This window comes from Apus apus, chromosome 2 (assembly GCF_020740795.1).
Source record: "Apus apus isolate bApuApu2 chromosome 2, bApuApu2.pri.cur, whole genome shotgun sequence".
In the NCBI taxonomy this organism is placed as follows: domain Eukaryota; kingdom Metazoa; phylum Chordata; class Aves; order Apodiformes; family Apodidae; genus Apus; species Apus apus.
In genome coordinates, this window is record NC_067283.1 from 2,701,718 (window position 1) to 2,725,985 (window position 24,268).

The window sequence follows — 24,268 nt, forward strand, 5'->3', positions numbered from 1 at the left end:
CCCTGTCTTAAGCAGAAGAAATTGCATCATTAATGACACAAACGAAGCCCTCGTGCTTGGCACGGCTGCTCCGGCAGCCAGAGATACTCCAGAGCTGCTCGGTACAGTCCTGCTCCAGTTGGATCAATATTCCTATTTGTTGATGTAAAACCCACCCAGCCCCTCCTCCTGGGGGAGGAGAGCACATAAATACTCGCCTTTTGTATTTTGAGGTTTAAAATCCTGGATTGCAATTCCCAATCCTGAGTGCCTGCCCCGCTGCAGGGTGGACATGAGCAGGGCAGCCCCATCAGTCCTTCTCCCCATCAGCTGAGGAATTAATTACTTCAGAGCTTCTCCTTCCAGCCCCTAATTAGGACACTTCCCCTTTTAAAAAAAAAAATAAATACAAAAAGGCCATTTCTCAACCAAAAGGAACATCCATCACTGTCACCCACAGATGCCTGAGCTACCAAGGCCCCTGATTTTTCCCAAACTTGGTCTGGGAAAACACTCATCCCTGGGAGATGAGCTGCTCCATCCCCACTCAGGTGACATGGACACATGGGAACACTGCCTAAGGACATCATGGCATGGACATCCCTGTGGTAATTTATGCCACCCTCGCAGGAGTTTGGGGGGGATGGAGCCACCTCTGCTTCATGTCCCACCAGGAACGCAGCAGTTCCTGCTTGGGTTTGCCCAAATTAAAGCTTTTTGAGGACAGGGAGGGTGATTGTCACCTTGGGGAAGCGCAGGCAGGACTCTGCCCTGTCCTGGGGGTCCCAGGGGGGTGTTTCCTGAGTGCTCCCCGGGTCACTTGTGTGTGTACTATGGAGACTATGTGATGCCCCACGGGGGGCACATGCCACCCCACGGAGAGCACGTCACCCTATAGAAAGGTCCCATCACCCCATGGAAAGTACTCATGGCCCTTGGAGAGCACTCATAGCCTATGGAGTGCACCTACCCCATGGAAAGGATGTGTGGTGCCATGGGGAGCACACATCACCTCCTGGAGAACACTGATCACCCCATGGAGAGCAGAAGTGACCCTCCTGGAGAGCCTCACAGCCTGGCTATCATAAAACCATCAGGACTAAGATGCAAGACCCCCCCCAGCAGTGTGTAAGCCCCAGGTTTTATTTTGCAGCTGAGGAACTTAAGGGAGGGTCTAAGGGAAGCTGTGGCTGACCCATCCCTGGCAGTGTTGAAGGGCAGGTTGGATGGGCTGGTGGAAGGTGTCCCTGCCCATGCAGGGGGTTGGAAGTAGATGATCTTTAGGTCCTTTCCAAGCCAAACCAGTCTGGAATTCTATGAAACTCTCCTGCAGCCACTTTGCCAGCAGTGACTTGAGAGCATTGAAAGAAGATATTAAAAAACCATAAAAATAAAAACAACTGCATCCAGAGTCTCTTTCCAGAAACGCCAGGCACCCGCAGCGCTCCCACCTCCCACCCCCCACCATCCTCTTCTGCCAAATCCCCTCCAGGCTGGGATGCCCAGCCAGGGGAACTGCAGGACCCCGGGGGCAGGGCAGGGCAGGGGGGGCTGCAGGCACCGCCCTTTGCCAGGCTCAGCCCCCACCAACCGCCCCTTTGCTTTTTTGTGTCATTTCATCCGAAACACCCAGCCTAGCCGAGAGCTCCCGGGGTGTGTGTGTGTGTGTGGGGCGGGGGTAAAACCAAACAACAACAACAAAAATAAACAAAACACAACCCCAGGCTCTCTCTCTCTCTCAGTCCGAATCGGTGTCGTGGCGCTGCCGGCCCCCACGGGATGGAGGGGAGCGGCTCCGGCTCCTCTTCCTGCCCCTGCGGCGCGGGGAGCGGTGCCGGGCGCGGCGGGACGGGCTCCGGCTCCTGCTCCTGCTCCTGCTCCCGCTCCTGCTCCCGGCAGAGGAATCCGTGTCGTGCCGCCGCCGGCAGCCGGGCCGCCGTGTCTCCGGGTGCTGCTGGGCTTTCCTGCCGTGGTGCCTACAGGGATGGGAGAGGAGAAGTGAGGGATACCCAAGAAGAAGTCTGGAGTGCTAGGAGAAGGGGTAACGGCTTCAGGATGGAAGAGGGGAGATTTAAGTGAGATACTGGGGAGGAATTTTTTGGCTGTGAGGATGGTGAGACCCTGGCCCAGGTTGCCCAGGGAAGCTGTGGCTGCCCCATCCCTGGCAGTGTTGAAGGGCAGGCTGGATGGGGCTTGGAGCAGCCTGGGCTGGTGGGAGGTGTCCCTGCCCATGCAGGGGGTTGGAACTAGATGACCTTTAAGGTTCCTTCCAACCCAAACCATTCTGTGATTTGGGATGAAAAAGGGATTTTGGAAAGCCAGGAGATGCCCATGGGGCATCCTGATGTCAGCCATGACCACGTGGCTCTCCTAAATCCTTCATCCCATTGTCCAGTGATGATGCCCCACCACCAGGGCTTCATCCCAACCCAGCCACCTCTCATCCTGGTCTGAAGAAGAATCAGAGGATGACGGAGCAGCATCCCTCTTGTGGTGCTTGTCCTTCTTCTTCTCCTTCTTATGTTTCTTCTTTTTCTTCTTCTTTTTCTCCTTTTTGGATTTCTTGCTGCTCTCTGGTCTGCAAGGAAGAGACCAAACAGTGAGGATCCCTGCTCCACACATCCCTTCAGCTCTTCTGAAAAGCTCATTCCCATCCCTCCCTCCATGTCCATCCCATCACATCCCTCCTTGGCCAAGGAGAAGCATCCAGCACAAAAATAAAGTCTTTTTTTGGGCAAAAAAAGAGGGTTTGAGGTAATTCTGCCAGATGCAGCACAAGCTCGATGCCAAATGGAGACAGAGAAGCATTTTGCAAAATATCCCTCCCCCAAAAAAGACCATTTCTGGTGGTTTCCCACCAAAGGGGTGGTCCCAGTCCTCACCGTTTCTCCTCCACCTTCTCCTCCTTCTCCTGCTTCTTCTTGGAAACAGACATCTCGGGGCTGCTGGAGACTTTCTGGTGCTAAATTTGGAAGAGGGGGAAAAAAATCTGGAGTGAGTCTGCGAGCCCTTGGCTTCGACTCAGAAATCTCTCTCCCTTTAAGAGTTAAACTTAACTTGGAAACAAGTTAGAACAAAAATAAATATTAATTTGGAAAGAAATCAACACAAATTAAATTTGGAAAAAAAAATTCAAGTTAAATTTGGAACTAAACTTAAAATACCCACCAAGAGCTGCTTCCAAATTAAAAAACCCACCAATTAAAGCTGCGCAAACAGGACGTGGGGAGCTCTTGCAGGTCTCTGTGTTACAACTACCACTAGCTTTGCTTTTCAATACATTTTAAAGAAATATGCCTTTTTCCTGGCTTTTTTTTTAAACCTCAGGAGGAAGACATACCGTGAAGACAGAGAGCCCCAGCTTGGCTGCCTCCTTGTCCTCCTTGGAGAGCATCACCCGCCCGGCGCTGCCGCTGGGGAGAGACATTGCCACGAGTCACAACATTCACAAAAAAAAAAACCAACCCCACCCAAAAATGGTAAAAAAAAACCCAAAACACAACAATCTAATTGCCCTGAATTGGGGTGTTTGGGTGCCCCCCAGTACCTGGAGCTGCCCAAGCCCACCAGTCGATCTACGTCCTTCTCGTCCCGCTCGGCGCCTTCACGTTTGCACACCTCGGCCAGGTCCTGTAGGGTGGGGGAAGGACCTTCCTGTTTGGGTGTGTGCCCCAAAAACAGGGGTGGAGACACCACACCTGCACGGGATGGTGGCGTGGGGATGCCTGGGGACCCCCCCTTACCTCCTTGCTCAGGGCAGTGGGCTGCCTCTTCACGTTCTTGTAGCCCCTATAAAAACGCAAGCAGACCCTTGGTAAGTTTGCAGGTGACCCCGAGTTGGGTGGGAGTGTTGATCTGTTTGAGGGTAGGAAGGGCCTACAGAGGGATCTGGACAGGATGGATTGATGGGTTAAGGCTCTTCAGAGGGACCTGGACAGGCTGGATCCATGGGCTGAGGCCAATTGTACAAGGTTCAACCACTCCAAGTGCTGGGTCCTACACTTGAGTCACAACAACCCCACACCAGGCCTGGGGAGAGGGGCTGGGAAGTGCCCAGGGGAAAAGGACCTGGGGGGTTGGTCACAGCAGCTGGAGATGAGCCAGGGTGTGCCCAGGTGGCCAAGAAGGCCACCAGCATCCTGGCTTGTGTCAGCACTGGGGTGGCCAGCAGGAGCAGGGCAGGGATCATCCCCCTGGGCTGGGCCCTGGGGAGGGGGCACCTGGAATCCTGGGCTCAGGGCTGGGCCCCTCAGGACAAGAAGGACATGGAGGGGCTGGAGCGTGTCCAGGGAAGGGCAAGGGAGCTGGGGAAGGGGCTGGAGCACCAGTCTGAGCAGGAGCAGCTGAGGGAGCTGGGGGTGTCCAGCCTGGAGCAAAGGAGGCTGAGGGGAGACCTGCTGGCTCTGCAGCTGCCTGAGAGGAGGTTGGAGCCAGGGGGGTCAGGCTCTGCTCCCCAGGAACAAGGGATGGGACAAGAGGAACCGGCCTCCAGTTGTGCCAGGGGAGGCTGAGGTTGGATCTGGGGAACAATTCCCTCCTGGCAAGGGTTGTCAGGGCCTGGCCCAGGCTGCCCAGGGCAGGGGGGAGTCCCCATCCCTGGAGGGGTTTCCAAGCCCTGGAGATGGTGCTGAGGGACATGGGGCAGGGCTGGCCTGGGCAGGGCTGGGGGAAAGGTTGGACTCCATGATCTTAAAGGTCTTTTCCAACCCAAACAATTTTGCTCCCCTTTAATTTTTTTTTTTTTTGGGGGGGGGTTGGGTGAGAGGCTGAGGACTCACAGGGCAGCCATCATGGCCTCCTGCTCGGCCAGGCGGACAGCAGCCAGCTCCTCCTCACGGGACAGGGCCGGGGCTGTGTCCTTCTTGCCCTTGGCATACCAGGTCAGGTCCTTCCCCTTCTGCCACCGGCCCACGGGAGCCATCAGGGAGTTACCTGCAGCGAGCGAGACAAGCCCCCCCACCCCCCACCAGCTCGAAAAATAAACCTTCACACCCAAAAAAACCTCCCATTTACACCCCAAAACTGTGTTGGGGGGTGAGGGACACACACACAGGGAGGCTGGGGGACGGGGGTGTCAGCTCTTACCCAGGTAGTTTTCACGCTGTTTGTCCATCTTGACGTCTTCCCAGTTGAACTGGTCCTGGCCCCCCCGGACCCCCCCTCGGGATGAGCCGAACATGGTGCCAGACCCCCAAGGCGGTGTGACAGGGGGTTGGGGGGTGGTTGGCGACACCTGCAAAGGCAGAAAACACCGGGTTTGCCCCCTCCCCAAGCTGCTCCGTGAGACCCTGGGGGGGGGGGGGTGTGTGAAAAGGGGGTGTCTCGTGGAGGTTGGGGGGGGGGGGGGAAGCAAATGGGGGACCCCCGGTGTCCTAAAGCCCAGGGTGGGGGGGTTGAGGAGCTGGGTACAGGGATACAGAGCTTCAACGTCCAAAGGAAAGGGGGGGTGCACAGTTGTTTTTTTTTTTGGGGGGGGGGGGTTGCACGGTTTGGGGGGGTTGGGAGGAGGAGCTGGGTACAGGGATACAGAGCTTCAACGTCCAAAAATTGGACGGGGGAGGGTTGCAAGGGGGGGGGGGAATGCATGGCCGGGGTGTTGTTGTTTTTTTTTTTGGGGGGGGGTAAAGTTTTGGGGGTAGGGGGGGGGGAAACCTGCGCGGCCCGGAGGAGAGGCTGCAGTACCTTGGGGGGGGGGGGGGGGGGGTGTCAGTGTCCCGGCCCGGGGGTGCTGCAGGGCGCGGGGGGACGAGGAGGCGGCGGGAACCGGGGGGCACACACGCCCCCCCCCCCCTCCCCCCAAAACAACAACCCCCCCCCCGCTCGCCCCTCCCGCACGCACCTCGCGCGCCGCCGGGCCCGGGCGCTACCACAGCGCGATGGCGGGGGGGTGTGTGTGTGTGTGTGTGTGTGTGAGCGGGAGATTCCATCGCGCGTGAGAGCGGGGGGAGCACCGGGAATTGGTTTGGGTGGGAAAAGAGCTTTTAGGATCATGGAGTCCAACCGTTCCCCCAGCCCTGCCCCGCGTCCCTCAGCACCATCTCCAGGGCTTGGAAACCCCTCCAGGGATGGGGACTCCCCCCCTGCCCTGGGCAGCCTGGGCCAGGCCCTGACAACCCTTGCCAGGAAGGAATTGTTCCCCAGATCCAACCTCAGCCTCCCCTGGCACAACTGGAGGCCGGTTCCTCTTGTCCCATCCCTTGTTCCTGGGGAGCAGAGCCCGACCCCCCTGGCTCCAACCTCCTCTCAGGCAGCTGCAGAGCCAGCAGGTCTCCCCTCAGCCTCCTTGGCTCCAGGCTGGACACCCCCAGCTCCCTCAGCTGCTCCTGCTCAGACTGGTGCTCCAGCCCCTTCCCCAGCTCCCTTGCCCTTCTCTGGACACGCTCCAGCCCCTCCATGTCCTTCTTGTCCTGAGGGGCCCAGCCCTGAGCCCAGGATTCCAGCTGCCCCCTCCCCAGGGCCCAGCCCAGGGGGATGATCCCTGCCCTGCTCCTGCTGGCCACCCCAGTGCTGACACAAGCCAGGATGCTGGTGGCCTTCTTGGCCACCTGGGCACACCCTGGCTCATCTCCAGCTGCTGTGACCAACCCCCCAAGGTCCTTTTCCCCTGGGCACTTCCCAGCCCCTCTCCCCAAGCCTGGTGTGGGGTTGTTGTCCCCAAGCTCCAGAGCTGGCGGCACCGCCGCCCCCTCACCAACCCAGCCAAGAACCACCCCTCTCCAAAAAAACAACTCTCCACCGCGCCGACTCGTTTCCCGCCTTCATCGCTCGGACGCTTTTATTTCTCATCTTCACTTCTTCCAGAACCGCTTGTAGGTGCCCATGTCGATGCCCTGGAAGGTCTCCTCCGGCTCAGCCTTCGGCCTGCTGGGGAATTGCCTCCGCAGCCGGGCCTTGCGCTCCGCCTCGGGCAGGGCGCTGCTGTCCAGGGGCAGCTGCGGGGGACGCCGTCAGGCCCCAGGAGGCATCTCCCGGCCCCCCCACCCGCCTCCACCCGCCGCCCCCCTCACCATGAGGATCCTCTTGGGCTCTCTGTAGCGCAGGCGGACGGTGGAGCCGTCGGTCTTGACCAGGAGGACAGGGTAGAGGCGGCCGTAGAGCTGCCGGTGGAGGTGGCAGACGGAGGCGCGGTTGGAGTTGTGGCGGCGGGAGCCGGCGACGGCCGGCAGCAGCCTGGGGACGGCGTGGAGGGGCAGGCGGCTGGGCAGGGAAGAGCCGGGCAGGGCTGTGAGAGGTCAGCACGGAGGGTGGAACCAAACCCTAAAAGCTCCTGCTGAAGGTGCCGGGTCCTCCCCATCTCACCTCAGTGCCCGGCTGCCCGCTGCCATGGCAGGGCAGGCGAGGCAGGAGGGATGCTCCTCCTCACAGGCACGCCGCAGATGGATGGAGCGCGACGTCAAGCAGCCTCCTGGGGGACCAGGAGCAATCCTGGGGAGTGTGTGGGGGTGACAATCCCATGTCCCCATCACAGCGTAACCCCCCTCAACCATCACGTCTCAGCCCCATGATGATTCCCTCAGCTCTGCTGAGGTCTCCCCATAATTGCCACTGCCCCTCTCATGCTTCACCCCACCATGGCAGCCCCACCACGGCAGCCCCCTGCCCCTCTCAAGCCTCACCCCACCGTGGCAGCCCCCTCCCCCTCTCAAGCCTCACCCCACCACGGCAGCCCCCTGCCCCTCTCAAGCCTCACCCCACCGTGGCAGCCCCCTCCCCCTCTCAAGCCTCACCCCACCACGGCAGCCCCCTGCCCCTCTCAAGGCTCACCCCACCATGGCAGCCCCCTCCCCGTCTCAAGCCTCACCCCACCATGGCAGCCCCCTGCCCCTCTCACACCTCACCCCACCATGGCAGCCCCCTGCCCCTCTCACGCCTCACCCCACCATGGCAGCCCCCTGCCCCTCTCAAGGCTCACCCCACCATGGCAGCCCCCTCCCCCTCTCAAGGCTCACCCCACCATGGCAGCCCCCTGCCCCTCTCAAGGCTCACCCCACCATGGCAGCCCCCTCCCCCTCTCAAGGCTCACCCCACCATGGCAGCCCCTGCCCCTCTCACGCCTCACCCCACCATGGCAGCCCCCTGCCCCTCTCACGCCTCACCCCACCACCCCCTCCCCCCCCCCCCCCCCCCCTCATCGTGGTTCGCTCCAAAACACCCTCCCCCCGCCCCGCAATGGTTCAGCCCAGGCTGCCTCCATTCCCCCCCCGCCCCGCCCCGCTGCGCTCCGGCCCAGCGCCCTCCCCCCACCCCCCCCCAAACCAACCCCCCATCCCAGCACGGCCCCGGCCTGACTCCCCCCTTCCAGCCACCACCGCAGAGCCCCCCCAAAACCCCATTTCCCCCCCCCCTCCCAGAACCCCCATTTCCCCCTGAACACACACCCCCCCCCTCACGTGACCGCGCGCCGCTCCGCTCCGCTCGGCCCCGCCCCCTCTCGCTGACGTCAGGGCGCGCGGCGGCGGCGGGAGCGCGGGGGCTGCTGGGGCCGCCCCCCCCCGCCATGAGCTGGCGGCGGCTGCGCGGAGCCATCGCACGGGGTGAGCGGGGCGCGGGGGTCCCGCCTCCCCCGGGGCGGCCGGCAGGGGCTGGGGGAGCCGCACGCTGCACCGGGACCCGCGCAAAGGGTAGGGCCCGGGCGGCCCCCGGGGTGCCCAGCCCCCCCCCCCCCGTGAAGAACCCTCGGCTGCGAGAAGGGGAGGGGAGGGGGTCGCCCCCTCACAGGGAGACTCGGCTGAGGAGGCCCAGGAGGCCCCGGGGGTCTCAGCCCCTCACAGAGACCCTCAGCTGAGGGGGTCCAGGCAGCCCCAGGGGTCTCAGCCCCTCACAAGGACCCGCGGCTGAGGAGGGGGGTCCAGGGGGTCTCAGCCCCTCACAGGGAGACTCGGCTGAGGGGGCCCAGGAGGCCCCGGGGGTCTTAGCCCCTCACAGAGACCCTCGGCTGAGGAGGGGGGTCCAGGCAGCCCCGGGGGTCTTAGCCCCTCACAGAGACCCTCGGCTGAAGGGAAGGGAGCCGGCCTTGGGTGCTGAGCCCCTCACTAAGACTCTCAGTTGAGGAGGGGGGCCCAGGTGGCCCCGGGGGTCTCAGCCCCTCACCCTTGGCTGAGGGGGTCCAGGTTGCCTCGGGAGTCCGAGCCCCTCACAAGGAGCCTCGGCTGAGGGGGTCCAGGCAGCCCCGGGGGTCTCAGCCCCTCACAGAGACCCTCGGCTGAGGGGGTCCAGGGGGTCTCAGCCCCTCACAGAGACCCTCGGCTGAGGAGGGGGGTCCAGGCGGCCCAGGGGGTCTCAGCCCCTCACAGGGACCCTCGGCTGAGGAGGGGGGTCCAGGCAGCCCCGGGGGTCTCAGCCCCTCACAGGGACCCTCGGCTGAGGAGGGGGGTCCAGGCAGCCCCGGGGGTCTCAGCCCCTCACAGGGACCCTCGGCTGAGGAGGGGGGTCCAGGCAGCCCCGGGGGTCTCAGCCCCTCACAGAGACTTTCAGCACCGAGGTGTTGGCCTGGGGGTGTTGATCCCCCCCCAGGAGCTCCTGTCTGAGGGGGAATGGCCCCCAGGCAGCCTGGGGATGCTGAGCTCTCCCGTCGCCTCTCCAGGTCCCTGCACGTTGCTTGCTGAATGGGTTGGGTTTTGTGGGTACCGTGCAAGGTGGTGAAGCAGAAGCAGGGTGTTGGGGCAGGCACCCTTCAGGGATCCAAAAATAAAGCTCTGTGTGGTGAAACACAAAGAAGTACATGAAGGGAAGCAGATGGCAAAGCCACACCTGTCTGAGCTTCACCTCTGTAGATATTTAGCCAGGTGGGTAAAGTGGTGCAGACCAGCTGGTGGGTTAAACTGGTCCAGTTATGCAGTAGTATGTAGTCTTGGACTGGGCTTATCTGTGGTCTGGACCTGCCTGATTTCTGCAGTGACCTTGAGCAAGTGGTTCTTGTTCCTGCTGCTGCATCATTGCTCTCTGCAAAGTGAGCAATATCAATCAGTGCAGGGGCTAATTAGTGCTTTGTAGATAATTGTTTCCAGGAAAAAGGTGGCTGAGTGGTCCCAGCAGTTTTGGATACTGTGGTGGGGATGCTGTGCTCCTGTTTCACTGCTGCAAATAATTCCCTTTATTTAAGGAACCTGCTGCCTGTTGGAGCAGAACCTCTGTCCTGTGTGGTCTCTGCTGGGAAACCACCAAAGGAACCTTGGAGTTTGGAGATGCTAAGTGTTTCCTTGCCCTTGGATAGTGCTAAACTTTGTTGTGTTACTGTAGCTGGGCTGGGTTGTTAGAAAGTGTCGCAGAACTTAGAAATGTGGGAGTGGCGGCTTCATAATGAGCGGCGCTGTCAGAAGGTGTCCCAAACCTTAGAAAGGTGGGAGTGGCAGCTTCATCATTAGCCTGCTAAAAATAGGATATGGGATTATAATCCTAATCCAGGAGACCTGTCTTGGGGCTCCAGGGAAACTGTCCTTTAATCTTCTTTTCTACTTTGCAAGGGGGCTTTGCCTTCTCTGTAAAGCCTCTCTGCTAATCAGCATTAATTTAGTTTAACTCTTTTGATGTCTGTCCTTTGCTTTACTGGTTGCCGTTGCCACTTCCCAGTTAAAATTAAAGATGAGTTTAGCAGATGGGAGCAATCCAAGAAACATTCCTTGCTTTAAATGACAATCTCCTGGGGTGACTACCTCCTCTTTGTGCAGCCCAGCAGGATCTACGTGCCTGTTTGTCCTTGGTCTAGGGGTGGCACCTCCCCAGGTTTGAGGATCTTTATTAAGTAGCCGTGCTGCCCTTGCTGAGCAACTCCAGCCCACTGTGGTTTTGGTGATAAGGTGGTTAGATGGGATCCAAAACCACTTTAGGAGTAATCCAATGGAGGCAAGAGACCACCTGTGCTAGATATTTGCAGTTTGGCTGCTCTTAAAATGCCAAAATCAGAGCAAATGGGGACAAAATTTGGGTTTTATTTAAAATAAATAGGTAACTGTAGTGTTACTGTTACAAACAGCTGGAAAATGTGACTTGTAGGTGCCGTACTGGGCTGGGAACCAAATGGGAGATTTTAAAAGCTCTGTATCCACCCGGCCTGCTTTCTCAGGCTTTCTTGGCACTTTTCTTGTGGCTTCTGAGGGCTTCAGGTTGCTGGAGGCAGAGGAGCTGTGCTTGATGGGGAGGCACAGAAGGCCAGTGAGGGCAGCACTACCTGGTGTGCAAAGCAGCTCGTTTGGAATCATTCCTTGAGGTCAGGGCATGTGGTTAAACCACATCTGATGGTGGAGGTGAAGGCACCTGCTCTCACGTCTGCGCTGCTCAAGTCTGGAGGCATGGATCATCTCCTCTCTTCATCCTCTCAGGACGTTTTCATCCTTCTCTCCAGCCCTTGGCAGCTGCTCCCAAAATCCTGCACTGTTCTGGGTGCCTTATGAAGATGTTCTGTGGGAGCTGGTATTGCTCTGTGCTGGCACAGATTCCCAGTTTCCCAGCCAGGTGTTTGCCATCCCAGCCCCCTCATCTGGCATTGGAAATGGCTTTCCCCCCCCACCCCCCCCTCTAAATTAAGTCTTGTTTTCCTCTGCAGATCCCTAGCTAAAGAGAAGGGTTACTTTTGGAAGGAGGCAAGAGGAAGCACCTGCAAGGCTCTTGGTTTATTTTTAGCCTGTTTTCCAAAGAAGTGAGACCTGTCATGACAACTCCTGTGTCTTGTCTCACTTTAGTTCTGAATATTTCTGTGGGGAAAAAAAAAAAAAGGCAGTAAGGTAAAGGAGAGTGTCTTCCTCTCCCCCATACACCCCACCAGTCCTCTTTCAGGTAGAAAAGCACTGCCAGCACCAGGGTGGCATGGACCCTGCAAGCTGGGACATGCTGTTTGGGTCTGTGTGGGCAAGACAATGAGTTTTCCTGCTGCCTTTGTGGAGTAGCCTGATTGCTGAAGTGAGATGCAGCACTGGCTGGAGGTAGCAACTGTTCAAATTTCAGTCCAAAAAGCAGAGGAGCATTGTCTGCAGAAGGTGAAATCCTGTCTAAAATAAAGACAGGGATTTTTCTAGAAGAGCTGCCTCCACCATACAGCTGTTGGGTGTGGAATGTGAGTGTAGCAGCTTCACAGGCTGGGTTTTACACCCCATGTCATCTAAAAGCCCATCCATTCTCCGTGTCTCTGAGCACCACTGCTTTGATCACCAGCTGAAGACATGCTGTGTCTGAGAAGGAAGGTGGGTGGAGACCATCCCAGGCCCTCTCCAGCAGTTTTGCCAGCACCCCTCAGCCCCTTAGTGGCATTTTGACTCCAGCTTTACCAGCCAGGAGAGCAGGGAGCGGGGAAGGGACCATGAGAGGAGATTAAAGAGCAGCGAGCTGTTTTCATTGGCCATCTTAAAATTACAGCTTGGTAATTAAGGCTTTAGGCAGCTCACAAATAGCCCAGCTTTCTGCCAGCTCGCTCATATTGCCGGCCTGTCGCTGCCGTGAAGAGCTGGACTTGATTCCTTGGCTGAAAGGGAGTAAAAGCAAAAGGTAAGGATGCATTGGAGTCTTCTCCCAGCCAGCACTTTGCCCATTCCTCTTACCTCTTCCCCGTTTGTCTGGGGTTGAGTGAAATTATTGTCGGTGATTTGGGCAGTTTGAAATCCCCCTTTTACTATTGGTGCCTGCAAATGGAATTTCAAGGGGGGAAATAGAGGAAAGCTCTTGACCCTCTAGCTGGGTTGTGAGCATCCTGGCTGGGATCTGCAGGCAGGGGCTGGGACTTGTGCATCTGGAGCAGTTCTTGTTGGCACAGCTGGATCACTGTGGAGGGAAAGCAGCGAAATGCCCGGACAGAATCTGTGCTGGCATCCCAGTATCACCTGTGGGGGTTTTTGGTGGTGGCTGAGGAAGCTGGAGCACAATGAAGGAGCATCGTTCAGGAGGAGCTGTGTGCTGGGGTGGATGGAGGGCAGCAGACCTTCTCCAGCTCCTCTTCTGGAATGTTTTGCAAGCCATGGTCAAGGCTCACCAGCACTCTCCCACTATTTATGTGGGAGAGAGAGGAGTTGACCTGGGGAGAAGAGAGGGAAAATGCTTTGGAAAACTTGACAAGGGCCCCTCTGCTTCCTGGCTGCAAGCACTGAATAGCATTTTGCTGGTGAGGAGGTGCAGGAGGGTGTTCTTTCCTCTTTTGGTATTGAGCATTTAGGCAAAAACCTGTGATCTGTGGAAATTAGCAGGGTAGGACAGGTCCTTCTCCAAAAGGACTTCCTAAAAGTTTGTTCAGCCTGATGTTTTTTGGATGATGGAGCCTAATCCAGCAATGTGGCCATGCAGATATGATGTGACCAGTCCTCTGAGGTTCCCAGAGAATGGCTGATCTGGTGGGTTTGTTGGGCTCCAGCACCTGGGGGACACAGCATTAAAAAAGGAGACAGTTTCCTTCTGGATGGTGATTGAACGTGGGTGTCTTTATGCTGCTGCTGGCATCTGCTTAGACTATGTGTATCAATACTCTGTCCCTTCTTACAGACAAGTACAAAGCATCTCAGGGAACAGAGGGAAAACTGGTGTGATTTGCAGCTGTAGTGCTGCCTGGTCAGGGTCTGCGTGATGGTAGAGCTGTGCAGGAGGGATTTAGGGATAAGGAGGTTCCCAGCTCACCCAAGCTGGGGTCAGGGAGGCAGCACGGCTGGATTAGGCGGCTGCACGATCCACGGCTGGTTTTGTAAGAGACAGCATTTGGCTTAAGGCTGTTGGAAAAGTGGTTTGTAAGGTCAGGGTGACATTGCTATGATCTAATTTAAAATGGAAAGGCATTATGCTGTCTCTTGGCTGGTGGCTCCTGTGGCCACACCCAGCCAATGAGGTTCAAAAAAATGCATTTCCAGGGGCTTTACTGCCTGTGGAAAGTAATTGTTTTTACATAGGAAAAAGAGGCTTGTTTGGTTTGTCCTACTCTCCCCATCACCTCTGTTTTAGAAGCTGCTGAGTTGCTGATGATGGATGAGGGTCCCTGGTGGTACCTCCTGTGCTGTCATACAGGATTTGCTTCTTTATTGATATGTTAATAACCAACCTTTCTTTCTCCTCAGAGAGGCAGGCACATAAAAAAACATTAAAACACTATATTTTTTTTTAGTTTCTGGCTCTAGAAAAAACTGCAGAAAAGCCTGAGTGGCTCCAAGCTGCCTTCTTTTTTTCCTGTACCAGGAACTGAACCCTTCTCTCTTGCCACAAGAACTGGAGTTAGTGCTCTAGGAAAGATGGAAATAAACCCCAAAGCATGTTAGGGTCCCAGATTCACCCCCCCTGTGTTCAGACCATTGTTGCCAGGCTTTGGGGGTTTAGTGTTGGAGGACACTGGGTCTAGATTTCAGTATGTTGTCTGCTCGTGGTAAAGGCTTTGCCTGTGGATATTTATCCCTGGAGTGATAGGAAACATTTAACTGTACATCACAGCTGTGTGTAGTTGTTGGGATGTAAACGGGCAGCATGAGACGTGTGGTGATCTCATGGGCATCCCATCCCTCACTCAGAGCTGCATACCTGTAATTCTGGCTGATTTCTGCCCTTTTTTCTTGCCAGCGTCTCCTGCAAGCGCTTCTTGAGGCCTCTCCCTGTGCGAGGGAGGTGGCTGTGACTCCACCTCTCTCAGTAAAGACGAAGATGAAGCTGGCATCGCCCAATGAGTGTGGATGTCCCATGGTGTTCCCAGATGCCACCAGGCACAGACAGCATTTTCCTCCTGTTAGAAAAAGTCTTCCCTAGGATTTGAGTCTCAGAGGGACCCAATCCTGGTGGCAGAGGACAGAGCTGGCTTGAATTATCCCACTTCAGTGGCAGCGGGAGCCTAGTTTCCTTCTCTGGGTTATGACCTGTGAGTTTAAACTCAGTCCCTGCTGCAATGATACATGTCCTTTGTCTGAGGGTGAAGCTGTTCTGCTGCACTGTTGATGGCCTCCCTTGTCTGCTTTCCAAAGCAGTATCTGACTCCCCAGGGCTTCCTGCCTCGATCTTCCTCAGCAGTACAGAGATGGCAGCTCTGCAGCCAGCTGGTGGCTAATTTAATAGTTCTTTGACTTTCCCTGTCTTTTTGGTGCACTCTCAGTTACTTCCTATCAGCTCTAGGCTTGTGATTTCTCATCATTTCACATTTCTCTGCAGAAACTGGTATCTGAGGGTAAAGGTTAGGTGCTGTTTTGTAGGTTCCAGCACCCCTGGGAATCCATAGCTGTGTTTTTTCCTGGGTGTTTCTAGCCAAACATGTATTTTTCTGTCTCTCTAGCCATGCAGGGACCAAGACCTGTGGTTCTGAGTGGCCCATCAGGTGCAGGGAAGAGCACTTTGTTAAAGAAACTGCTCAAAGATTATGAGAATGTCTTTGGCTTCAGCGTTTCCCGTAAGTATCTGTATGTCTCTGAGGTGGGCTATGAAGGAGTTCAGGGTCACTAGCCCAGAGCCTGCCTCTGTAGCTGTATTCATGCCCCAAACAACAGGTATCCCTGCCTTGCGTGTATCCTGGTCTGCCTGTGGGCTCTTTGAGGTGTCTAAAGAAGTGAGGACCCCTTTTACTACTGCTATTGAGCAGCAGCTTTGCCTAGATTCTTCCCAGCACCTACGTTTTTCTCCTCCTGCTATGGCTCTGGGGGTATGTTGTTTTTTTGTATGTCAGTCTCTTAGTGCTGGCCAAGGGTTCTTTTTTCTACCTGGGATGGTTCCCTGTAATGTGAAAATACCCACTGGCTGGCCAGCTTGGTACACTCCCACCTGCCTGTGGGCTGCAGGCAGTGCTGAACTCCTGCATCCACAGCAGAGTAAGTGCAGGGAGTTTTCTTCAGGCAGCTTGCCTGTTACAGTACTGATTTTGCTTCCTTCTTTATGAGGGACACCTTAAAAGTTACCCTCAGAGTCTGGGCTGTGCCCACGGCTCATTTGCTTGATTTCCCTGGAGTTCTGCAAGGTGTTTGTAAGTACGTTACCAAAATGTTTTGAGTTTTTTTACTGTCCTAAAGCTTTGAATACCACAAGTGCAATCCTAGCTTTGAGAGCTGTGAGATCTGCATTTGTTCTATAGGAAAGGGCAAATACTGGATGTTTAAAAATTTAATGTCACTGGAGATGAAAATAACTTCAAATTATCTTTCCTTTTCTGTGTTCCATCCTGTGCTCTTGGTTGAACTGAGTTTCTCATCTCACTCCAGGCTAAATTTTATAATTTTGCCCAAGATTGCCTCTTTGTAGATATTTTTTTCCCTAAATCTGCACAGGCCACTTAGGCCATGGCAGTTGGTGCTTTAGGAAAACTTAAAAGGTCATCAGACCCTAATTGCATTAAGGTAACTCCTGCTGGTCATAAATAACATAGTCAGTGTTGCCTTCCATGATGACCATCAGCTCCTTTTTGGTTTGCGGAACATGAGCTTAAAATAATAATAGTTTGGATGATTTTCAAGAGGTTCAAAGGCTGTCTGATTTATTCCCCTCCCTCGTGCAGGAGTTTGCCTTTCTGCATTAAATCTGGCTATTTTAAGCACCTATGTAGGTGCTGCATGATCTTTTAAAATGAAGTAAACTCAGGGCACAGCTAATTCCCCTGAACTGAGGCAGAGGTCTGAGTAATATGTCTGGGATTACACAGGAAGGCTGTAGAAGAGCTGAAAACAGCCCAGCCTGGTAAGTCCCACACTGACCACTCAGCCACCAACAGTCTTAAGATTGTTTTTTAGATTATCACAGTTTCTTCAATTCAAGGCCAGGCCTGCCACGTTGCTGTGTTCTATAGCAGCTGATTCCAAAAGCTTTGATCATTTAAATAGAGGATCATCTTACTCTGTGATTGTGTGTGGTTTTATTCTTTGATACTCTTACTTCCTACAGAATTTACAATTTACATATATTTTTTTTTTTGCTTACAGATACCACAAGGCAGCCAAGACCTGGAGAAGTAAATGGCAAAGGTGAGTGTGTTGCTGCTGGTCCTGACTCAGCAAGCAATTCCTCTGAAAAATGTGAAGTGTTTTAGGTGAGGTGCATGCACAAAGCCCCACTGGTGGGTAAGTTAGTCCTACATTTCTGTGTATAGGGTGTATTTCCTTAGGCAGGAGGAGCAGACATTCAGTAATGGTATATTTGTGTGTGTGTATAAGTATGTAGACACACACTTCAGTTCTTTATCTTGGTGGTAACAAGACCATATCCATTTACTGCTGCTCCATGCATTGCAGAGAAGATACCAAAGAGGGATGGTCTTGGCAGAACAAACCCTCCTTTAATTACACGGTGAAATGTTAACAGAGCCAAAGCTGCCTATTTTCTTTTCTAGACTGTATCTGTAAGTCACTGGTTGAGGTTTTCAAATCAGGGCTCTTGGTTTAAGCACCCTGGTCCATACTTGAGCATCAAGTGGCTTGATTTTTGGAAGTGCCAGGCAGCTCTGGTGAGAGAACCTCAAACACACACTGCTTTATGAGATCTCTCTCTCTGTAGTAAAAGCTGCTGGCCAGCTGCTTTTCTATTTTCTGGTTTGTTTGCATATTTCAGGATCAAATTAGGTTTGAAGTGGAAGGGAGGAGTTTTAACAAAAGATAAACATTTCTTTTTAGTCCGTTTGATTGTGATGTTCCCTTTTATTTCCTTTGTTCTCTCTTGTTCCATCCTAGTCTTTCATCATAAACGCTTTCAAATCAAGGGCCTTGTCAGTCCTGCTATAATGTGTTCCACACCTGTGTGGAATTTCCCACTGCACCAGAAAGGGGAAAGGGTATGCAAAAGGGGCTACAGCAGCATTTTTGGCCCCACAAAAAGCTCCAGAATGTTTTGGGCAGTTGGTGTGGGATGCTGTACACAGGTACCTGCCATCTGCCAATGTTCTCCAACCCGGATTTCAAGTTGCTTCTCCCCTCATTACCCATGAGTGTCATTTTGACCATGACCTTCACCTTCAAAGTTATTAATTTCTGGCTACTTTTCCTGTTTTCCTTATCCAGATTACCACTTTGTGACCAGAGAGGAAATGCAGAAAGATATTGATGCTGGTGAATTCATCGAGCACGCAGAATTCTCCGGAAATATGTACGGGACGAGGTAAGCAGCTGATTCCAGGTGGTGCTGGGAGCTGAGATGGTAGAGAAGGAAAAAATACTTTAACTTAGCAACACTCCTTTTCCCCTAAACGTGCAAATTTTTGCCAGAAGCAAAGACTTTTATTTTGTTAGCAGGGTCTTTGTCAGCTTTATTAAGATGGCAAAATTAAGTCTCATCGTAATTAAATCATCCTTGCGTTTGGAGATTCTGTGTAGCCTCCAGTGTTTGAGGGCTGCTCAAGCAGTTCAAATGCTCAACACTTGTCTTGCACAGGGGTGATTTTCACAGACTATTTTCCCTCCTGAATATTTTGCATGTGCTTGCAGAGAGTAGTTGGAAAAATGGAGATTTACTCTCATTATCCCTTTATCACCTAATGGTCTGAACACAATGAATTTAGGGGCAGAAGCAATTATCTGTACTGGCAGTTGTGAAACAAGTTCACATGCTGCTCTGGTACAGTGGCTGCTTATGAATAGATAAATTGTGTGGCACCTCTGACTGGGCTTCAAGAGTTAGGTGGATTTTAAAATAACATTGTCCTCAGTGTTGGAGCTGATGATTGATAAAACATTGAGCTGCCCTGTTAATTAGAAGTCAGGTATGTAATTATTGTGAGAAAATTGTGGCATTATAGTAAAGGACCTGCCAAGAGTGAAAGTTAAGTGTTCCTTGAGATATTTAATTAGTTGCATGAAATAAATTTGCCTGAAATGCTTTTCAGGAAAACTTACATGTCTTAAGGAGCTGAATGTGCTTTTTTGAGGAATTTTTGGAGGTGGCAAAGTTGCCTTCTGAGGATGGTGTCCTTGTGGGAGGTGCCAACATAAAACCCCTGGGCTGAACGTGTTGTAGGTGCACGGGTCTGAAAGAATGGTCAGTGGCTTTGCATTTCAGTACCATAGCTGTTTTAATGTGACATGCAAAGGTGTCACTGCTGTCACCACAGCCAAGGGCAGTCTTGCAGGGGTCTGGCCATGCTCCCTCTGAGGCTGATGCAGGAGCACAATGCCCTGCCCTGGTCTTGATACTTCCCATGTCACTGGTTTGACTAGACAAGCGAAACCTGATGGCCCATCTCCCAAATACCCAGCCCTGAGGAGAGACTGAGTTCAAGCTCCTTAATCCTTGGGTTCACCCTGTGTAGGACAGGCTTCTTTCCTTCACATGTGTCCTCCTTAATCCAGCCTGGAGGAGACAGCTGTCCTCTGATGCCTGATATGTAGGTGGAGTTGATTTTAGTGCCTTTTCTTCAGGGTGGGTGCTGAGAAGACATTTCTTCTCAGCCAATTTCATAGAATCATAGAATGCTTTGAGTTGGAAGGGACCTAGAAGATCATCTAGTTCCAACCCCCCTGCAAGGGCAGGGACACCTCCCACCAGATCAGGTTGCACAAAGCCCTGTCCAACCTGGCCTTGAACACCTCCAGGGAGGGGGTAGATTTCCTTGAAATTTGCAGGAATTCGATACTTTAACCAAATTAAACAATGTACTTGAGTTTTTTTCTGAGGTGCTTTTCCCCCTGGCTCTCACTTCCATCTCTGGTCCCTTCTGCATCTCCACACTGCCTGTGGTTGTGGGCCTGCAGGGTGAGAGGCTGAAATTAACCCAGACCATCTCAACAATAAATACCTGAAATAAATACAGAAACTCCAAACTTGCATGTTCTCTACAAATGCCTAGGGTTATTTCTAAGCAAAATGTGTGACAATGGAGAGTCCCTCATTCTTATCATAATAGTTGAAGTTTTCATTAGTGCTTTCTGCTCCTTAAATCTCACCAGTTAATAATAATAAATAACTATAAATTGATTGCTTAACTTAACAGCCTTGAAAGGGCCCTGTCTGCCAGATTCCACTGAATTCTGCCTACAGAAAGCAGAATTTATTTGAAGCCACCTTAAATTAGAGACTGAAGTTACAGTGCAGGCACCTTAATATCTGCTCTTAATCTCTTCTGCCACTTTGTGACAAAAGGAAATGGCCTCAAGCTGTGCCAGAGGAGATTTAGATTTGATAATAGCAACAATTTATTCATTGAGAGGGTTGCCAAGCATTGGAAAAGGTTGCCCAGGGCAGTGGTGGAGTCACCATCCCTGGAGGTATTTAAAAGCTGTGTAGGTATAGTGCTGAGGGACATGGTTTAGTGGACAGTTGGACTTCATAATCTTAGAGGTCTTTTCCAACCTAAATGATTCTATGGTTGTACACCTGCAGTTCCACCTTGGAGCTTCTGGCAGGGCTTTTCTCTGTGTTGTCCATTGGGCCATGGAGCCCTGGCTTGAAGGAGAACCTGTGCCCAGCACTGTGCAAATACCAGCTGAAAAGTCCCCCAATAACAATAACCAGTCCAGGTACCCCCAGTACACCAGGAGAGAGTTGGCATTGGTGCCTTTCAAGGGAGAATCATAGTTCAGGAACAACCTTGAGGCAATTCCCCTGTGTTGGGGAAGAGATGCCATCTTTGATGCCATACCAGAGCCACCATTTAAAAATGTTTCCTTAATTGTGCATCTTGCTGCCCAGGCAGGAGCCTCCATGTCCATCAGGCATCCTTCAGAAGAGTGCATGGGTATGGAAATCAGTGGATCTCTGGAGAAGGAAAGTTTCTGGCATTTCTGCTCTTTGGTGAAGTTGCTCCTGCATTTGTGGAAGGCAGGAGCTTTATGGGCTGTACCTGACCACACTGCTCATGGGATTATCCATTCCTATGCCTTCCATCGTGATTTTCCCATCCTCTCTAACAGGAGGCAGCAGGTCCCTCCAGGGGCCCAGAGAACACCTGGGGAAAGATAGACTGTTTAGGAGGAGCAGAGCAGGCTCTCTCTTCTCCCCTGCCACCATTTGGGCAGAGGGCAGCCCTGTGACATGAAGAGCTGCTGCTGGAGCGGGGCACACCAAACCCCCACTGCTATGGCTGGGTGCTCTGACCCCTTCCCTCTCTGCTCTGTCCCCAGTAAAGGTGCAGTGCAGGCTGTCCAGGCCCAGAACCAGATCTGTGTCCTCGACATTGACATCCAGGGTGTGAAGAACATCAAGAAGACAGACCTGGACCCCATCTACATCTCAGTGCAGCCTCCCTCCATAGACATCTTGGTGAGCGACCGCCTTGCTTTGCCGTTAGGCAGTTAGAGGTAATCAGCGTCTTGCTCTGAAGCAATGAGGGTTCCCCCTCCTTGATTCATCTGTATGTTTTTAAGGGTGGGGAGGATCTTTCTCAGCACAGTTAACCTCTGCTCTATCCAACTCCCCAACCTCTTGCTCCCGGGGATTAATCTTCCTGTTTCCTTGAGTTCCTCCTGTGCAGTTTCCACACCTTGGCGTGTTTGCCTGCATTGGGTCACAGGCTCCCTTGCAGCATGGCCAGCCTTTAGATGCATTAATTGTACTTAACACTTGGGAGAGAAGGAGATTTTTTTGTGCTGAGACTTGCCTCCAGATTTTAAAGTTAAACCAGGGTGTGGGAAACTGTTCTTTTCTTCCCCACACCGGCTTGCGACACAGGGGAGTGTTGATTGTCTGTAGCACCACAGATGCTGTACCACTTTGGTCTTATGGGGCCCTGTGTAGTTAATGATCACAGCGTGCCTCTGGGAGAAGTGAAATCCCTGTCACAATTCAGAAGGATGAGGACATGTATATGGGACTTACTGAAGCCATACAGGGAGTCCCAGGTCTCCCCTCTTGCTCTTAGTAGATCAGGCTGTCTGTGTTTCTTTGTTGAGCTTGTGGAGGAGGAAGCCAACAGCATCAGGTGCCAGAGCCCAGCAGAGGGATTTCATCTCCCAGCAGTACCTGCAAAAGTAAAAAAAAAAAAAATACAGGAGGAGGGAAAATGAGACTGGGAAGCTGAGCTCTGGGTAGGAGATCTTGACTCAAACCCAGCTTGGGCACTGGTTTGCTCTGGGCTGGGAATGAGGCCCCTCACCCTCTGCAGAGTGTTCTTTGCTATGCCCTTGGTCTCTGGCTGTAGCAAATGGCAGGTGGGTGGGTGGCTTTTGGTGTGTGGCATTTGGAACACATGTTTTTTTGATGTGTTTGTCGTTGGGTTTAGGAAAAAAGACTCCGTGACCGAAAGACTGAGACAGAAGAAAGTTTAACGAAGCGTTTGACTGCAGCCCGCATAGATTTGGAACTCAGTAAGTCCAGGGGCTTTCAAGTGATGTGTCATGGAGATGGGGGTGTGGTGGTGATTTAGGAGCTGACTCATGTTCTTTGAGAAGGGCTTGGGCAGGAGCTGGGTTTGATCTAAGCACTAACACTACAGGAACTCAGATCATGCATGAGAGATGACACAAGGAAGGAACTTTCTGTCCTCTTAACTCCTCTCTTCTCCTCTCCTTCCCTAGGTAAAGAGCCTGGCCTGTTTGATTTGGTCATTATTAATGATGATTTAGAAAAAGCGTATTCCGAACTGAAGGAAGCACTCCTGGAGGTGAGTAATCTGGGCCTTCTCTGCCTTGCTCCCTGGGCTGGTGTGGCCTCTAGGCTGAACCCATGAGGGTTTCTCTCCAGGTAGCCACAGAAATGGGACCTCATGCCCACATGTGATCTATTTTGAGCTGCTGAGTGATGTAGTTGAGCATAGCTCATGAACGGGTGGCAATGGGTCAGTGGCCCGAGAGTGGGAAACGGATCCGGCACTGTGCTGGGTTAGGAGCAAAATAAACTCACATCCCTGGACAGTGTGGAAGAGCCTCTAAGTCAAGCCTTGCCTTGTCCTTGAAGTCTTATGTGTAAACTCTGGGCTTGATCCTGTGATACTGTATGGAGCTGGTCTGTGGAGATGCTTGTTCATGGTCTCCAGAGCTGTGGAACTATGAGTTGTTTCTGGAGTGGCAGTTGTGCAGAGCCGTGTTGATTCTCAAACATTCTCAGAGGGCTGGAGCAGTTCTGCTATGGAGACAGGCTGAGAGAGTTGGAGTTGTTCTACCTGGAGAAGAGAGAGCTCCAGGGAGACCTTGGAGCACCAATTCTATGATTTTCCTGATCTCCTTGCAGGAAATTAAGAAGACCCAAGAATCCAGGAAGTCCTGAGCTGCACCTTCTGGGGCATTTTAACTTTGCACATCATTCCCGAAGAACATCACACCATTTTATTCTGAGAGACATTCCCTTTAGGCTGATCCTCCTCCCAACTCACTGTAGGATGTTTCTATTAAAAGGAAAGAAAACAAAACCTGGTCACCCTTGTGTTTCTGTTGGCCAAGCTCTCAGTATGAGCTGTCCCAGGTTGGTACCTCAGGTGGACGCTTTGGGAGGGATGGCACAGCACGTGCTGCTGACAGGCAGATCTCTTCTGTGAGGCTCTAGAGGACCTGTCTGGGCAGGTGTGGCCCCAGCATGTGCATTAGGATCCCACTGGAATATTTGTGGAGGTATGTGTTGTGCCCAGATAGTGCCATTTGATAAAGGGGGAGCTATTCAGATGGATATGACCCCCACGTCTACCTGCAGATGGACGAGTTCCCATCTTTACTGGCATCTGATGTCACAAGTGTTGGCATCCTCTTGCTCCCTCTGGTTTCTGCTTCCTTTTGAAGATCTGGCTACAGGTTCTCCAGGTGTGTCCCACCCTCTGTGCCTGCTGCCCTCAGCCTCTGAGGTGTTGTGGTGTGTCCCTGGGGCTGGGCAGTGGGTCGGCACAGCTCGGCTGTTCTGACCACAGCCCTTGTGAGCAGATGTGTTAGTTTAATAAGCCAAGAGAAGAGAATGGTTGCAGGATGTGATAGATCCACTGCCTTTTTTTCTGGGGGAAAAATACTGTCAGCTTCTCCTCCTCTCTGCCACCTTGGCAGCCACCTTGTAATTCTCATGTACTTGTTCCACTTGAGTTTAGGTAGACTTTTAGATGCTGTTACACCTATGAGTTGAGGGAGAAAAGATTTTCTTTCCAAAGGATGCAGCCTTTTTGGATGACAGGCTTGAGGGCAGCAAGAAATCCCATTTCCTATGGAGGATCAGTTTGATCCAGCCACTGTCTCTCATACCTGTCTCTGGCTTCAAATGTGGAGAGCTTTGCCTGAGAAGGGCTGGGAGGATGCTTTGCACTTCAGTTCCTCACCTTTCTTCAGCCTTAACCTTAATGTAACTTCTGAGCCTTCTGGTCCCTCCAGCAGGTCATATCCTGAGCCTCCTTGGAGAGTTTGGTTCCTTACTGAGCCTCTGCACTCAAAGCACCCCAACCATCACCAGAAGTACCTATGAAAGAGAGATGGGCGTGTTTCATTTAGTACCTCCAGGTGGTTAACCTGGTTTTGGGCTGCAGGGAAGG

At 53.1% G+C, this 24,268-nt stretch overlaps 3 protein-coding genes across 8 annotated transcripts; 1 reads left to right on the plus strand and 2 right to left on the minus strand.

Moving 5' to 3' along the window:
* Positions 1-1,097: 1,097 nt before the first annotated feature.
* Positions 1,098-5,839, minus strand: C2H1orf35 (chromosome 2 C1orf35 homolog). The gene is made up of 9 exons (XM_051612355.1): positions 5,819-5,839; positions 5,065-5,212; positions 4,758-4,911; positions 3,723-3,768; positions 3,527-3,609; positions 3,320-3,392; positions 2,862-2,941; positions 2,417-2,557; positions 1,098-1,955 (listed from the first exon to the last, which is right to left on the minus strand). Exons 2-9 carry the CDS (start codon positions 5,156-5,158, stop codon positions 1,718-1,720), a joined length of 909 nt encoding a protein of 302 aa, XP_051468315.1. The 5' UTR covers positions 5,159-5,212; positions 5,819-5,839; the 3' UTR covers positions 1,098-1,717.
* An 885-nt stretch (positions 5,840-6,724) lies between these two features.
* Positions 6,725-8,435, minus strand: MRPL55 (mitochondrial ribosomal protein L55). 5 transcript variants are annotated; one of them, XM_051612364.1, is made up of 4 exons: positions 8,370-8,435; positions 7,279-7,384; positions 6,987-7,176; positions 6,725-6,911 (listed from the first exon to the last, which is right to left on the minus strand). In XM_051612364.1, the coding sequence occupies exons 2-4, from the start codon at positions 7,302-7,304 to the stop codon at positions 6,768-6,770; spliced, it is 360 nt and encodes a 119-aa protein (XP_051468324.1). In that variant the 5' UTR covers positions 7,305-7,384; positions 8,370-8,435; the 3' UTR covers positions 6,725-6,767. The 5 variants fall into 5 exon arrangements, with proteins under 5 accessions (XP_051468324.1, XP_051468322.1, XP_051468323.1 ...); XM_051612362.1 differs by having other exon boundaries at positions 7,279-7,404; positions 8,358-8,408; XM_051612363.1 differs by having other exon boundaries at positions 7,279-7,404; positions 8,370-8,405.
* GUK1 (guanylate kinase 1) lies at positions 8,427-23,173 on the plus strand. 2 transcript variants are annotated; one of them, XM_051612356.1, is made up of 8 exons: positions 8,427-8,513; positions 15,197-15,310; positions 16,827-16,868; positions 17,898-17,994; positions 20,952-21,090; positions 22,049-22,133; positions 22,344-22,429; positions 22,996-23,173. In XM_051612356.1, exons 1-8 carry the CDS (start codon positions 8,477-8,479, stop codon positions 23,029-23,031), a joined length of 636 nt encoding a protein of 211 aa, XP_051468316.1. In that variant the 5' UTR covers positions 8,427-8,476; the 3' UTR covers positions 23,032-23,173. The 2 variants fall into 2 exon arrangements, with proteins under 2 accessions (XP_051468316.1, XP_051468317.1); XM_051612357.1 differs by lacking the exon at positions 8,427-8,513 and adding an exon at positions 8,518-8,600.
* Positions 23,174-24,268: the final 1,095 nt, after the last annotated feature.

Excerpts from the sequence above, each read along its gene's own strand:
- C2H1orf35 (XM_051612355.1), bottom strand. The coding sequence starts at position 5,158 with ATGTTCGGCTCATCCCGAGGGGGGGTCCGGGGGGGCCAGGACCAGTTC. Across the intron at positions 3,610-3,722 it reads CCACTGCCCTGAGCAAGGAG|GACCTGGCCGAGGTGTGCAA; the intron begins GTAAGGGGGGGT and ends CCCACCCTACAG. Across the intron at positions 2,558-2,861 it reads GAGAAGGTGGAGGAGAAACG|ACCAGAGAGCAGCAAGAAAT; the intron begins GTGAGGACTGGG and ends TCTTCCTTGCAG.
- MRPL55 (XM_051612359.1), bottom strand. The coding sequence starts at position 7,466 with ATGGTTGAGGGGGGTTACGCTGTGATGGGGACATGGGATTGTCACCCC. Across the intron at positions 7,177-7,278 it reads GCGGGCAGCCGGGCACTGAG|CCGCCTGCCCCTCCACGCCG; the intron begins GTGAGATGGGGA and ends TTCCCTGCCCAG. Across the intron at positions 6,912-6,986 it reads AGCCCAAGAGGATCCTCATG|CTGCCCCTGGACAGCAGCGC; the intron begins GTGAGGGGGGCG and ends CGTCCCCCGCAG.
- GUK1 (XM_051612356.1), top strand. The coding sequence starts at position 8,477 with ATGAGCTGGCGGCGGCTGCGCGGAGCCATCGCACGGG. Across the intron at positions 16,869-17,897 it reads TGGAGAAGTAAATGGCAAAG|ATTACCACTTTGTGACCAGA; the intron begins GTGAGTGTGTTG and ends TTCCTTATCCAG. Across the intron at positions 22,134-22,343 it reads CCGCATAGATTTGGAACTCA|GTAAAGAGCCTGGCCTGTTT; the intron begins GTAAGTCCAGGG and ends CTCCTTCCCTAG.